Raw genomic sequence first — 14,538 nt, 5'->3', positions numbered from 1 at the left:
AATAATGGCAGAAGTTGTCAGGCGGGCCGTGCAGTGCGTGGGTAATGGATACCTATATATAATCCAACAGAACTGCTTTATCTGGAAATCACCGTAAGGCAGTAAAATTAGCCGTGGAATGCGGCGCAGGGTCATCGACCCGCCTCAGGCTAGGTAAGCTGCGAACGAGGTGTCGTGGTGGCCTACCTCAGGCATATGACATCTTCGAGAAGCGAAATTAAAATCTTCTTCACTCTGAAACGTTCTCACCTACGTATTACAGATTTCCTGCACGCAAATCTCATTGTCTTTGCACTATAACAGCATTTTAGGCAGGTGATATATACTCCAAAAGTCCCACTGTTGGTCCGTTGGCCTGCAGATCAAAAGTCCCTCAAACCAATAGAGTTAATGAAAGACAATAGCACTCGTATGCCATTCAGTGAGCGCCGTCTCTAATTAGTCAAGCCAAGCCTACTGCGCGATTTAGGCGACTTTGTGAGGTGAAAACTGTCAGCCCAGAAGGGAAGATGCCATTTAAGAGTCATAGATAATGATTTGGTCCTAAAGTATGAAAAGAATCTAGCTAAAGTCCCACGGATATAATATCAGTGGATCAATGACTCCCCCGTGAGCTGGAAAATTAAACATGTGCGTTTTAAACCCTTCTATGGCCACCCTCTCCGTGTCAAAAATAGTCCAATTTCCCAGCTCTCTCAGCTGATTATCGCTTTGTAGGGCGCGGTCAAAGCTTGTCAGTGCTGGGACCCATTTGAGCAGACAAAATTGAGCGCACCCAAGATAATACCATCCCCTGACGAGATTATACAAACGATGCCAATCATCATCTCGAATCAACTTGGCGCGCTGGATGAGAATGGTAGCCTCCGTCTCCAATTGGACAAATTGCCTTCTCTTATAGATAACCTCAAGCCTGAGGGCGATGATATCTAATGAACGTCGATTACAAACGCCGAAGATCCTGTCGTAATGATCCACTGGAGGGAGCACATCCTCAAATCGAGCGTCATCATCTCTCATGAGTAATCTACGTGCCTGGTTGACCATCATAACGGAACTATTGTAGCTCCTAGGACCTTGATACCACTCAAAGGATTCTTTGAAGCGGCCCATTATCCTTGCTTCCAATGCCGGCAGGTACACCGTTGGTATGTGTGCGAGAGAAGTGTAAATAGGGTATACTGCAGCGTTGTCTTCGAGGTAGGTATGAGCGCATCTTGTGATGTGCCGTAGCAGCCCTAGGGCAACTCGTACTTGTCCCTTATCATTGATGTCGTTGATCTTCTGTACAAGATTTGGAATGATATCATGATAATGGCCTTGTACGAGGTGATCCACGGCCTGATATGCTGCGTCCCAATGCAGCACGGCTTGAGTCAGATCATTTCGATCAATAGAAAGATGCGCACATTGAACGCTGTTTAGGAACGAATGCAATATCGCCTTATCTTGCTGTTGCTTGCTTGATGAATGGATGATTGTTTCTCGGCCGCTCCATCTCCAGTCCCCGGCCTCAAAAGAGCCTTGGATAAGTTTGTCGATATGGAAGAATACAGTCTCACACCCTCGCCATCGCTCTTCCCTCAGGAAACGCGGTGAATCATGGCTCATGATTTCTTCTGAACCGTTAGAGCTGCGATGAGAAGTGTTCTCAATGCCGCCATTGCCCCTCTGGACATGGCCAGAAGTCAGCGGTAAAGACAGCTGTAGGGAGGAATTATCGCTTGGTTGAGTCTCGCTTTCTTGTGTATTAGATGGAAGTTGACAAGTCTTGGTATATTTAAAGTATCCCCATCTCTTAAGCTCTGTTGTTAGCTGCTTCTTCCTGTGGCAATGTTAGTTTTGTACCCATGGTGCCTCGAACCACTGAGACCTACGACACGTTAACACCATGTACATCTTTCAAAATTGAAAGGACGTCCTTTTGGGTTCTTCTTTTCGCCTTGTAATGGTAGTAAATCTCTCCTTGGTAATCTTCCAAGTTGAAGGGATCATTGCGTATCGGAAAATTGTCAGCCATCACGAGTGGGGGACTGCGGTTGACGCCTTTGGCGACAAAGCCAAGGCGAGTACGAGATTTCTTACTCTACATATGATTCTTTGGCGTTCCAGCTCATACCATCACTAGGTAGTGGGTGATAAACGACAGGCAGCGGAAAAGGCCAATGAGCTCAAAGTGCACTGAAGAATTTGCCATGGGACGCCAGCTTCCAGGCAGCCTTACGTGCTGGTGGCAGTTCAAAACAAGGTAGACAATCCCAAATTTCCTTAGCGCTATCGAAAAGGGTTTGGTTTCGGGTTCTCAGCTTTGACAAGGGACATATCACATAGCCACATATTTCATCGTTATTCCACAGCCTTGATCAAAAGCAATGTGCTTATGGACGAAGGTGTAGTGGCGAAAGACTCTCCTCCAATGAGCGATAGCCACGTTTATAACTTTGATTTTGCGAAGCTTAGCTGCGGGCGTTGCCCAATTCGCCAGCCCGAGGGAAAATGTGATCCGTCTAACAACAACGCGCTTAAGGTCCGGTTGAGCACGATCGGTACTGATGAACCGGACTTCAAACTTCCATCCAATATGATCTGATCCTGTGACCACCGATACAAGGCGTATGCATGCGCCTGTTCGTTGTAAGGTAGCTTATTTCTGGTTTGAGATGCACTTCCAATAAGTTAGAAGATGAGGGACTTTGGGGCAGCCATTCAGTCAAGTGGTGGGAACAACACCACGCACGCATTGAATGAATACAATGGCGTATTTTGAGTATCTATGTTTGATATCTTTGTATGCATGGCTTGAATAGAGGTCTTTTAGGTGACGAAGCCAAAGCATCATCCTGTGTATGCCCGAACTTGATAGGTAAAAGCCCATTGGATGTGCCTCAGCAATTGAAAAAGTTCAAGCCATGTTGTGCCATGAATACCAGCCCCTTCCGTGAAGGCACTACTGACGCATGGCGTCCAAGTTATCAAGTGGCGAGTAGGATCCCCGTGTTGCTCGCCGCTCCTCGAGCAACTTGAACGATCATTCATCTTAGACCGCCTCTGCCCTGATCTAAACTAGTTAGGACTCTGAAATTTCCTTAGTGCTACCGAAAACGGATTAGCTTCTATAATAACACGCCATTTGCTGTCGGATTGTTGGTTGAGTCTTTTTTCTGAGTGTGCTGACGGTCACCGCGACCAATAGTGAATTACCGTGTAACACCAAAAGTGCAAAATACGTACTCGTCACTCCTGTATGTGTAGATGGACTTTAGAAAGTTGCAAAGTGATACTGATGCACATTGAGAAGATGATATGACTTGAGGCCTAGTTAGCTAGGAAAGCGGTCGTGAAGGATAACCCTTTTTTAACTATAAAAGCTTGAATCCTCCCCGAGTAAATCTATTTTTCATCCACCCAAAACCATCACTCTCAAACCATTCTTCTTGTTACTAAAACTCAAGCCTAAAAACTTGTAAAGTTCCATTTCTTTTGTTCCAGCTGCTTTGTACTTGGCAGATGTTTTGGAACTAAGCTAATACCATCTATAGACAGCCCAATCCACCCCTCAAAGTATCCGCATCACTCTTATCACAACATGCGGGCCTCCAACATTGTTATTCTTGCTTCGGGGCTCCTGACCTCGCAGGCTTCAGCTGGTATTTTGTCTAGCTTGGTTTGTGCTACCACAGCCCTTTCTACCGGCATGATCTGCCATGGCACTGTCACTCTCGTCACTGGCGGGGTCGGCGCTGTGGGATGCCACGCTGTGGCAACTGGATTGTTCAAGACTTGTGCCTTGGCTACACTCCCCGCTCCTTAGAGCTAAGGCGAACGGCATTTAGAGGTACAGCTGCGACATCAGAATGAGTGCGAGTTTGCGAGTGGGCAAGGGCAAAGTTTAGCTTCATATTGGTTGCATGCAGCCTGGAGTATTCACTGTGTAATGATTCAGTCTTTACCGGCTTCGATAATTCAGTCTTTACCTTGCTTATTTGATTAAAACCTGTTGCTTTGCAATTTATAAATCTCGTGAATAGGTTATTATGAAGTAGCAGCCTAGCTAATTGTCTTAAAGATCCCTCTCACCCGATTGAGCAGAACAACATACAATGTATAATAGTAAACTTCGGGTTACAACAAAAGAGAAGTGTGTTTGGCAAACCTCGGATATACCTTATCTCAGCATTAGGTGTGAGTGAACGTTAGGTAGACTTTGGAGGTAGACTCTGGGGTTAAGTATTACAATGTACGGGATTGAAATAGGTAGAACCACACTTCCAACAATAGCAACCACGGCGGGGATGGCTCGGAATAAATTGAACTCGTTATTGGGATTTCGTCCATTGCGTAATGTTAAAAGGGCACGGTTACAGCTGCACCATAGCCCTTCTGTAGAAGAGGAGTAGTGCCATATAGTAATATGCACTTTTAGAGCTACGTCATACATTCTAGGCTGTCGACATTCAGCTGTACGGTTGCAGTGCCTATGTCGGCATCAGTCCGAGTGACTTTCCCTTCAAAGCTTATCGGAGAGAATCTTGGACCCTTTGAGGCCCGCTGAACGTGATGTCGAGTTCGGTATAATCTCGGTATTGGCCTCGCCACGAATAAAACCCGTGATTCAAGGATCAGCTCTCAGGTCTGTCAACTCAGAATAACACTGTAATAATCACAGCTCGGGGGGCATAGCCACTGCCCACATAATTGCCCAAGATACGTTTCCAGCCCAGCCAATGAATCTGGCTGTCAGGGAACAAAGAGCTCAATGACCAAATTTGCCCATATGTTGTTTACCTTGGATGTGTTGTAGCTAACCCCTCTTTCAACCGCTCAACCTTATCGCAGATGAAGTCTAGTGGATAAGCAAGCAAGATGCACTGATGAATGTAGCATTGTAACCGAAGAGACTTATTATTTCTCAAAAGCTTGATAAATGGCCTTTCCATAAGCCTCAGCCCGATCACTACTAACAAGTCCACCACCCATCTTATTCATAGCATACGCAATTGTCATACGCTTATCCAAGTCCATGATGATAGTCGAACCTCCCCAGCCGCCCCAGAAACAGATCTTGCCCTCTGGAATCCAGGGAAGTGCCTGAGAAGGCGTCAGCCCATATCCAATACCAAGTCTGAACGGCAACCCAAGAACCAAGTCCTTTCCATTAGACTGTTCCTGGAAGATCAACTTGATAGTCTCCTCAGATAGAAGCTTCTTGCCTCTGGATGAGCCACCCAATGTGATTGCGGAGAGGATACGGGCCAGTGAGCGGGAGTTGGCATGGCCGTTCACCGCGCCTAGTTCAGCTTGTCTCCAAGGCCCCGTGTTCACAGAGTTGGGGTCAAGTGGTGGGTTGAGTAGCGTCTTGGCTTGAACCGATCCCTCTTCAAACTCTGGTGTAATTCCTGTAAAGTCTGGGGGAATGATCGGAGAGATGCGGTCCCAGGTCTTCTCTGCTGCGCCAATCTGGAAGTCGGCATCCAGAACGCTCGCGATCTCGGTGTCCACGAACTCGCGCAGTGTTTTCCCAGAAACACGCTTAATCAGCTCTCCAAGTAGATGTCCCGAGCACAAAGCCTGATATCCAGATGCCGTTCCAGGAGTCCACCATGGAGCTTGTCTTGCTAGCATAGCAGTCGTCTTTTCAACATCATACATGTCTTCAGTCGACAGTGGCTCTTCCCAGCCTGAGACACCAGACGTATGGCCCAATAAATGTCTGACCAGAACATCCTGCTTGCCATTTTGCTCAAATTCAGGCCAGTAGTGTGAGACACGTTCATTGACATCGATCAAGCCTCTGTCAACGAGCATGAGAACCGCGAGACTGGTGATGGTCTTTGTGCACGAGAACACATTGACGATTGTATCTTCTTCCCATGGCTTGGTTCGCTCCTTATCTGAGTATCCTCCCCAGATATCCACCACTTCTTTGCCATCAATGTCGATGGTGATTGAGGCACCAATCTCTTCACCTGACTCAAGGTACTTCTCGAGGAGAGCCTGAACGTCGTGAAACCTGGGGTCACAGGTTCCCTGGATTTGAGTCATTGTTGATGTGGGGTTGTGTTTGCTATGAGATCGTTTCCTGGCTGTGATGGGTATTGATGGCAGCGACTTTATACCTGTATCCCTTGGAGCTAGCGGTCAACGTGCCGAGGCATCTTGACGGTGCTGTCCCGCGGGAAGCTAGTCTAGAACGCGGGGTATACCAGGCTAATGTGGATGTGTTGGTTTAGCTGTTTCATTTTGGTCAAGTGGGCTGCGATCTGATGGGTCCACAAACGAAGAGCGATATGCTTAGGCTTCATATTGCTATATGCATGAAGCCTGGTGCCAAGCAATTGTTATGTCGAGGGCAGTTTTCTCATAAAATCGAAGCCGGTGGTATATGTCTAGATTAAAATAAGAACTCAACAAGCCTATAACTTACTGTATGACCCTTGGTAGTAGAGCATTCTTAGATGATCTGATCTTGTCGTGGCGGCCCTCACTGGGTACCCAATCAGCTCATCTCATGGAGTGTATGGCTTGCATATAACCAAGGATCGAGACCATTCTAGAGAAGCTATCTTGTTCTGGCTAGCTTCAACTTGTCAAGCCTTTGATCAATCTCGCCTATGTAGCTCTCGCTTAATTTATAATAAGTAGTAAATGATTAGTAACATCTAACGTCACTGCATCCGGACTTGAATGATCAATTGCCTAATTGAACGTCTTCTCAAGCAGCCAAAGTGAAACAAGGTGTTTTCAAACGGCGAAAGATCTCTAATTAACCAAGCGAAAGCTGAAGGTCGTTAAGAATTAGGAAGCGACTGGTTTGACAATGCAAACGCTTAAATTGATATTCAACATGGGATTAAAATATGAGAGATATTACTTAAGCCAGCAAACCAACGTTATATGGTGAATTGATATTGGACTTGGTTGATGGACATGAATCACTTCATTCGCTTGACGTTACTTCCATCCCGACCAGCTGACGCCAAGACCAGTGTTTTAATCGGCGATCGGCGGCCCCGGTTTAAATCGTCCTTCCCTTGCATGTTGAAATGCCGACAAGGGTTACAGGGATTCATCGCAGAGCTGTCACGTAATTAAGAGTGAATTTGAACTTGTGTAGATGCAAAGAGGCGAATGCATTCATCTCATGCCTCGTTTGGCGAATGTACGGTGAGTCTTCGGGCTGGAGACTGATACGCGAAGATATGCCGATCTGATTGGGATGGAGATCGCGTGCCAACGGTGCGATGCACTAACGGACTCTCGGGAAATAAGATATCTGACAGGGCTAACGTCTTTTTTTGTTCAGGCACCCAAATCCATGTCAGCAAGACTGAACGACTGCCTTGTTTCTGATGAGGTGGGGTCAAACATACGTTTCCCGGTGGCTGAATAACGCTCCGAGGCATCCGAAACCCAACATGATTCGCCATAAACAACCCAACCCGCGAATAGCAGCCCATCAGCTGAATGTCTTGTGATCTCATTGACTCTCTATAATATGCGGGGAGACGCCGCACTCTAATCCAGCCTGTTGATGATGCCACTTTTCCACCTTTCATCTAGCCCCAACGCTTCCAAGACCTCCAAAACTAAGCCAGCCATGGCAAAGACAAAATCCAGAATTCAGCCATTTTTAGAGGCCGTTCGCAACGCCAGACAACTCATCTTCACCGTCATCGTCATTGCCATTTTCGCCATCGCGTGGTTGGTCCAGGGTGGTTCGATTGACATGCCAGAATGGACCAAGGACATGCGACACCTTGATGGGGACGACTGGACGAAATATGCCGTGATAATCATCGTCGCTGTCTGTGTGGTTTTCGCGCTCATGATGGCGACGGGGATAGCGCTCTTGAGATCGGATAATGCTCATGGGTATTCCTGATCTTTCGGAAGCTGCGGAGGTAGGTTTCCTGCTAAGCTGAGGAGCAGGATAAATGACTCATGTTTACAGACATAGAAGTCTTTCAAGCACGATGAGTAGCTGATTTACGAGGCCATGATAGAAAGGGATATACACCGAACGACGGCTTTACGTGATTTTGGGATTTGTATGAGCTTGGATTTATGATATGGAGCTGGACTGCGCCGCTGCGATAATGATAATGATAATCCCCCATCTGGAGGATTTGTATGCCCTCATTGGCTACAAGATAATTGATTTGATGATTTAATTATGTTTTGTGACTACTTCTAATATATATCCCAGTAGAGCGAGAGCAGATCCTCAGATCAAGATAGATAAAAGTTATCCCCACAATACTAAGGTAGCTATTATAGCTTGCTACCTTTATCCTCCTAGCCATTCTGGAACCGACATCCCTGCAGGCAGGTTAGGCACTACTGGCAAGACGTAAATACTTGAACTACGCTCTAGAATCCTCCATCTGATCTTCTAAACCCTCATCTCGTTCTAGGCCTCCATCTACTATAAAGTAAGGCAATCACATTTCAGACGCTAATGTCGCTGTATAGAATTACCCAAATATAATGACATGGTTACCAAAGGGGGAGATATTTTGTTGTTTTGATGTTATTTCCTCATGTAGCATCTCACAATAACCCAGTTCTCAGCGTCTATCACTCGTCCGCTCCCTTCTTGAATGCATCAACCTTGATGGAAACATTCTCCTAAATACCTTTATTTATTTAAACCCGGGCCTGAAACCAGAAGCGATGTTTATGCGACATTTCTTGACCACATCCCGGCCATGGATAGCAAAACCTCCAGTATGTCAGCTAAAAACGACACTCTAGGAATCAGGCTCTTATGCCAGAACTTACATTCCAAGTTGCAACCTACTAGCTTAATGACCAAGGTAAAGCTGATCCAATAGTGTCTTTCCCCAAACTTTTTTTCATCACTCCTAAGAGCCGGCTCGACTGGGACTAACTGATCTCGAAGATAAGAGAAGTCGATCTCGATTTCTCCAACATACTTGGCACCTTTCAAGGCACAGTTAGACATGTCTATCATCAGGATCCTCAAACTGACCTTGGTTGTTGGGATGAGTTATCCTAAAATGCGATCTTGTCGCACGGTCTGACACGTAGAGCATCTCCTTGCAGATAAGGGGACGGACAGGCCACACGTCGAATGTATGACTACAAGTAAAGGGCTCACACTCCCATACCGATGGGACTAATTGTCCCTGTGTTCATTAGTTCTATAGCGGACGAAAGGCCTCTAGATAGTGACTCACGAGCTTCAAAACCCAATCGATCGTCTGTTCCATGTAGGGCATCCCGTCATGACGGTCATAGGACGGCATTTGACCTGCATGCTCAGGGTACTGCCCAAAAGCCTCAGTCCTCAATATGCCATAGCTTGAACGAGCTATTCTGGCCGGTCCATTCCCCTTGTCCAAAGCTCTGAGGATAGCTCCTGAGGCTACTGCATTGATGATGGAAGTCCTGTACATCGGAGCTTAGTGAGCGGCGTAAAGAACTTTGGAGTTAGGAAACAAACCCTTCCCCAGGTGCGATCAATACCATGCGACAATTATGTTCCCGACCGTACCCCTCCAGAAATTCTTGGAGTCTTTGGAAAAGTGAGATTGAGTTTCCAAATCCTCCCGTGAGAACAACTTTCTGTAGTGTTCTATGTCAGAGTGATCGCATTGGTCCGACCAAATGTAACTTACCCAAACGGTGTATCCTTTTTCCCTCGCTTCTTCGAGCTGGCTCTTCACAATCTCAACTATAGCATCAAGATGTCTGAAAAAGATCTCTTGAATCTTCTGTCTATCATCACTTAGTTAGGAAGAGAAGTTTGTTGGGCTTTTGGGCTGGACTTACTTCGGAATGTAAAGGCATTCATTTCTGAAACCCTTGGCAGGATTATCACGAAGGCCTCTTATATATATCTCCTTTCTCGACGTTGTCAGATTATAGTCAAAGCCCCGCTTGATCCTCTTTTCAAATTCTGCAAATGTTATTCTCTCAGCAATTCCATGGATGGTCTCAACGCCGTCATTGAGGTACGTTTCCTCTGAAAGGATGCCTTCAAGATAGGCCCGGAAATCTTCATTCAGATAGCTAGATCCATGCAGACAACCTTTCCGATTAATGGTTAGCTAAAGATACCCTGCATTACTATTGTATAGCGTACCTTCAGGAGCCACTATCTCGGTCTCAAGCCTCAACGGCTCCTGCATGCTGACTTGATAGGTACTCGCATCGACAATTCCGCCACCTTGTTCATTTTGTTAGCTGGAACAGCGTAATCTGAGTAAAGCCCCACCTGAATCTAGTAAAATAAAGCACTCTTCAGCCTTATCAATCATATTAGAAGCATATCATGGTAAGAGTCTAGGGAGAAGCTTGTACCTTTATCTCAATCGAAGTGGAAAGCATATATGTAGCTGCTGCCTCCGACTCCGACACGATGAAGAGGTTGTCAATGCACTTGTTCTTCAAGTCACCTCTCGGGAAGTCAGCTCGTTTCATAGCCAATTCTAGGCATGCCAGCATGTCTCGACATGCTTCCTGCGTCCAGCTAGCAGGAACACAAAGTATCATTTCTGTTTCGTAACTTTCATCGAATCCCTGACGACGCAACTGGGACCTAGTATGTCCCAAGAGGTAGGTCAGAAAATCAGAGATGACTTGAAGGGGCTCTTGAATTATTTCCTTTCCTCTGAGTGTATTGATAGTCTGGCTTATATCTCGCCGCACTGACTCACTCAGCACATTGTCATCAAGTAAGAGTTTAAATCGAGATAAAGGTTGGTTGTTAGGGTTGGAGTGTGTAGATGGACGATTCCAGACTTCGTGTACTTGGTAACCCCATCGAAACTCCCCTGAAACGTCCGAGAGCATGAGGATGTCGCCGTCTTCATCAGTGACTGGCGCCCCAACGCTATCGCCGCTTTTTAAATGTCCTTCGGGATCATCGATATTAAAACGGTGGCGAAAATGGCGATCTAGGGGATACATCACTTGAGTAGGAACCTCCATACCCATTGGATCATTGTGATAGTGCCAAGTATCGGGGTAGTTTCCGATCGAGCGAATAGATCTCGGGTCGACAAAATTGTCTGCACATCCTTCGGCCATGTCGACGTAGGAAACTGCTGAATAGGTAGTACCAAAGTCGATCGCAATGAGGAGGCGTTTTGGGTAGCGGTACCCAAGGTTCATCTCCAAGACTCTTTCTATGTATTCTCGTCTAATATCGGTGGAGCGCTGGGTCTCTCTAGGAACATTACGAGGTAATAAAGGGTCTTTTCTTGCATCCTGGACATTGTGGGGGATCTCTAACTGGTTGTATAAATAGTTCTTGATCTCAAATATTGGATCCGGGTTGCCTGAGGCCGGGATGGTCACTTTCTGTCGGGTGCTGGCCGTGGAGTTCGAAAAAGACATTTCCGACTTGTCTTGGCTCTTTGTTTCGTTAGGCCATGGAAAGGCCTGAAGGGAAAACTCATGGATGTGAGTTGCAATATGGTCATCCTCTTCTAGATGTACCAATGCAGTCTCTTCGGCGCAGCTTCCAGGGTGAACCACGGTTTCATCTTCCTCGCCCGAGCGATTTGATACTAGCCCTGGTCGGCAAAGAGGACATGCGACTTTTTGGATACCAACAGGTCTATTCCCAGCATTGACCATGAGTTGTACTTCGGATTCATCCATCTCGGGATGTATAGAGAGAATGTGTGCTCTTAGGTCGAAGGAGTCTTCGAAAGAATGGATTGAGGCGTTTTCAGCAATCGATGCGCCGTGTTTAGAGCATTCTGTACACACCCATTCCATGGCAGAGTGGTGTCTAGCCATGTGCGACATCCATTCGTACGTCGATGTATACATGTCATCAGGAGACTCGCAAGGTTCAAAAATGCAGACGTATGCGCAAAGATCTTGTGCTACATGTGCCCTTAAATCATGAGCTCAATGCAATTTAGAGTCGCACCAGAGACATACCGCCATTTATTTCTTTCTGTGTACGCATGCGACAGAATTGAGGGGCAGTACGGACATGGAAACGGTCCTTTAGTAGCGGGGCATTTTGGATAGTCGATAGTTGCGACCCTATCTGACATCTTGGTAACAGCTGATCTTGTCTTTTTCATAGGCACCAAAGCAGTGGTGATGCTGAAGTTCGAAGCTAATCCAGTCGCCGCTTGACTGACGAAACTCTTCCTACTTATGGGTCCGGGGACGGGCGGGGTGTGTGACAGTGTCGCCGCTGGTATTTTGCCGTGTTGATCTAGCTTTCGCTCTTCTACCTGTGATTGCTGTGTTACTTCATTCGCAATGGGGAGTTTCTGAAGGGGTTGAGGCTCATCCTGTTTAGTTCGGGGCTGAGCCTTTTCAGCGTTCCCAGCATGGATGAGTCTATTTCTCCTTACGACGTTCGCGTTGATTAGACGACGTTGAATTGGAGTCAGTCTAGAGGTGTCGTACAGATAAGCTCTCAAGACCACAAGAAGAGTTTTTTGGCGATTGAGATCGGGATGACCATTGGCCTCGGGCCCGTGCTTAATGATGAGCCGCTGAATGCTGCTTTCAATAATGCGAAGTAGTCCCTCCTTGTATCCATTTTGCAGGACAAGTCTAGTTAAAAACCGCCTGAATCTCTCATGCTCGCCGATCGACGGATCGCTTCCATACAGCGCGTTGTGTTCGCCCAAGCGTGACCTCTCATGTTGATATCTTTCTTCAGCCCTCGCCAAGTCGTCATCGGCTCGTTGGTTCCTGAACTTGAGGCCAGACTTTTTGATAGCAGTATAGATTCGAATCATGATTTCGATGTTGGTCTCAATGTAAAATTTCTGCTCCTGATACAAATCGCCAACTGCCTTTCCGTTTTCAGACGATTTCGCGTCGCTTCCGCTACTATCGCTCATATCAGACCAAGGAGATGGTGTTCGTCTCAGTTCGGCTGTTGTGAGATCTTGGCTATCAGAAGAGGACTCTTCTAGAGATTCGTCTTCTGCTATGTCCTCCTTCTTCGCTGATTTGAACACGGCAACTCAGATATGGTCATTTTGAAGGCGGAGGGCTCTACTCACCTATGTCTTCGCATTCGGAAAGAGCAATTATCATGCTTTGAAGCAGATCCACTACAACGTCTCTCACATCTGGACGAAGCATTAGACGAGAGTCAAGGGAACCTGGACCAATCTTGTCCGCATTAAGACCGGATATCCACCAGTTAAACTCGGCACTCTTCTGCTCTAACCAGTCGTCCTCTGCTAGATCCTGGATTTGGAAGCATCTTTGGAATGCTTCCTTACAAACTCGAGTTTTATTTCGTATGATACATTCCGCTTCCATTGTTCGTGTTTCCCATTCGACCACAGTATTCTTCTGAGGGGTGGGCATAGTTGGGGCGAGCCTCGGTTCTATATCTGAGCGTTCCGGCGATTCAATAATGCTTAGTATGGATCTGCTATCGCTTTGAACACTCTCTATGTCATCATCACCTGCAAGTTCATGCTCACTAAGACCATCGTTCAGGCCCAGCCCTGTTGGCCACAAAGAATGCTTTACCTTGGTCTAAACATCTATTAGTTTAAGTCCACTCTTCGGATCTCAATCTCTAACCTGTTGTCTCGGATGCTCTGGGATCACGCTTGAGCTACCAGGCTGTGGAGTAGACACTTTCGTGGAGTCTCTAGAGCGGCTCGTTGAAAAGATTGAACGAGGTGCTGAGAGAGTACTCGACCGCGCATCAGGATGCAAAGATCGGCTTCCGATGTGACTCGCTTCTTGGCCAGGGATTATGCTGTTGATAATTTGATGAAACATCTCCTGCTCCTCGTCTACCAGAGGCGTGAGACCAGTCGTACCTAGCTCAAAAATATCATTGAAATTTTTGCATATTCCGTAGGATCTCCATTCCTGGTACAGCTTTCGCCGGATGCGCTCTTTCGAGAAAAGTTTTCCTGTCGCATTTTCGAGGTAACCTGGAGCCGTGATTTCGAAATTCCCGCAGCGTTGCACGCACCAATCGAGGTACGCCAACAGGTGAAGTCGATCGGCAGTGCTCCAAAAGATCCGCTCTGTCGGCTCGGACTTGGCAGGCAGCCCAGATCCTAGATTATTCTTTCTTTCCATGATGCTGTGGTTTCAAGAGGATCTGGAGATCTTTCGGAGTTGCTCAAACGAACGATAATTACTAAACTCTCTGGCAGAATGCTGCTGACCTTGGCTCGACCCCTGTCGTTGAAAATGCAGGCTGCGCACAGGCGAAACCTTGATTGCCCAATTGCATTCACTCAACTGTGTCACCATGCATATTCGTTGGACCAACAGCGCGTTATTATTGGCAAACACGAATTCTACGCGTTACGTACCAGTTGCATGTCTGCATTGCTGCCTGGAGAGATTGTTCGTCGTCGAATCGTGCGGCCAAGTCGTAACAATAAGGATATTCAATATGAGCAATCCATCTGTTAATCAGCATCAAGAGGACCTCTCATCATTCATGGGAGTCTATGTCAGGGTAACTTACAGAGGCATTGTGAAATATTCAAAAGTATGCTTGAAGAGTGTAGAGATTGCGAAGTCTTTGGCGTAGTTGTCTTCGTTGCTGCC

At 46.6% G+C, this 14,538-nt stretch overlaps 5 protein-coding genes across 5 annotated transcripts; 2 read left to right on the top strand and 3 right to left on the bottom strand.

Moving 5' to 3' along the window:
• Nucleotides 1–561: 561 nt before the first annotated feature.
• On the bottom strand, nucleotides 562–2,020 carry FMAN_00125 (uncharacterized protein; the record flags this gene model as incomplete). The annotated part of the gene is made up of 2 exons (XM_041821938.1): nucleotides 562–1,825; nucleotides 1,878–2,020. 2 exons carry the CDS (start codon nucleotides 2,018–2,020, stop codon nucleotides 562–564), a joined length of 1,407 nt encoding a protein of 468 aa, XP_041687668.1.
• A 1,566-nt stretch (nucleotides 2,021–3,586) lies between these two features.
• FMAN_00124 (uncharacterized protein) lies at nucleotides 3,587–3,811 on the top strand (the record flags this gene model as incomplete). The annotated part of the gene is made up of 1 exon (XM_041821937.1): nucleotides 3,587–3,811. The coding sequence occupies one exon, from the start codon at nucleotides 3,587–3,589 to the stop codon at nucleotides 3,809–3,811; it is 225 nt and encodes a 74-aa protein (XP_041687667.1).
• A 1,091-nt stretch (nucleotides 3,812–4,902) lies between these two features.
• Nucleotides 4,903–6,042, bottom strand: FMAN_00123 (uncharacterized protein; the record flags this gene model as incomplete). Its single annotated transcript, XM_041821936.1, has 1 exon — nucleotides 4,903–6,042. The coding sequence occupies one exon, from the start codon at nucleotides 6,040–6,042 to the stop codon at nucleotides 4,903–4,905; it is 1,140 nt and encodes a 379-aa protein (XP_041687666.1).
• Nucleotides 6,043–7,534: 1,492 nt separating this feature from the next.
• Nucleotides 7,535–7,882, top strand: FMAN_00122 (uncharacterized protein; the record flags this gene model as incomplete). Its single annotated transcript, XM_041821935.1, has 1 exon — nucleotides 7,535–7,882. The coding sequence occupies one exon, from the start codon at nucleotides 7,535–7,537 to the stop codon at nucleotides 7,880–7,882; it is 348 nt and encodes a 115-aa protein (XP_041687665.1).
• A 795-nt stretch (nucleotides 7,883–8,677) lies between these two features.
• Nucleotides 8,678–14,058, bottom strand: FMAN_00121 (uncharacterized protein; the record flags this gene model as incomplete). Its single annotated transcript, XM_041821932.1, has 12 exons — nucleotides 8,678–8,943; nucleotides 8,993–9,149; nucleotides 9,201–9,411; nucleotides 9,467–9,588; nucleotides 9,642–9,741; nucleotides 9,796–10,054; nucleotides 10,109–10,192; nucleotides 10,241–10,271; nucleotides 10,327–11,872; nucleotides 11,920–12,952; nucleotides 13,011–13,497; nucleotides 13,546–14,058. 12 exons carry the CDS (start codon nucleotides 14,056–14,058, stop codon nucleotides 8,678–8,680), a joined length of 4,809 nt encoding a protein of 1,602 aa, XP_041687664.1.
• Between the last annotated feature and the right edge of the window lie 480 nt (nucleotides 14,059–14,538).

Source organism: Fusarium mangiferae (genome assembly GCF_900044065.1).
Source record: "Fusarium mangiferae strain MRC7560 genome assembly, contig: FMAN_scaffold013, whole genome shotgun sequence".
NCBI classification, from domain to species: Eukaryota; Fungi; Ascomycota; class Sordariomycetes; order Hypocreales; family Nectriaceae; genus Fusarium; species Fusarium mangiferae.
Note: the sequence above shows the minus strand (reverse complement) of the source record. Positions and strands in the feature narration are given on the sequence as shown.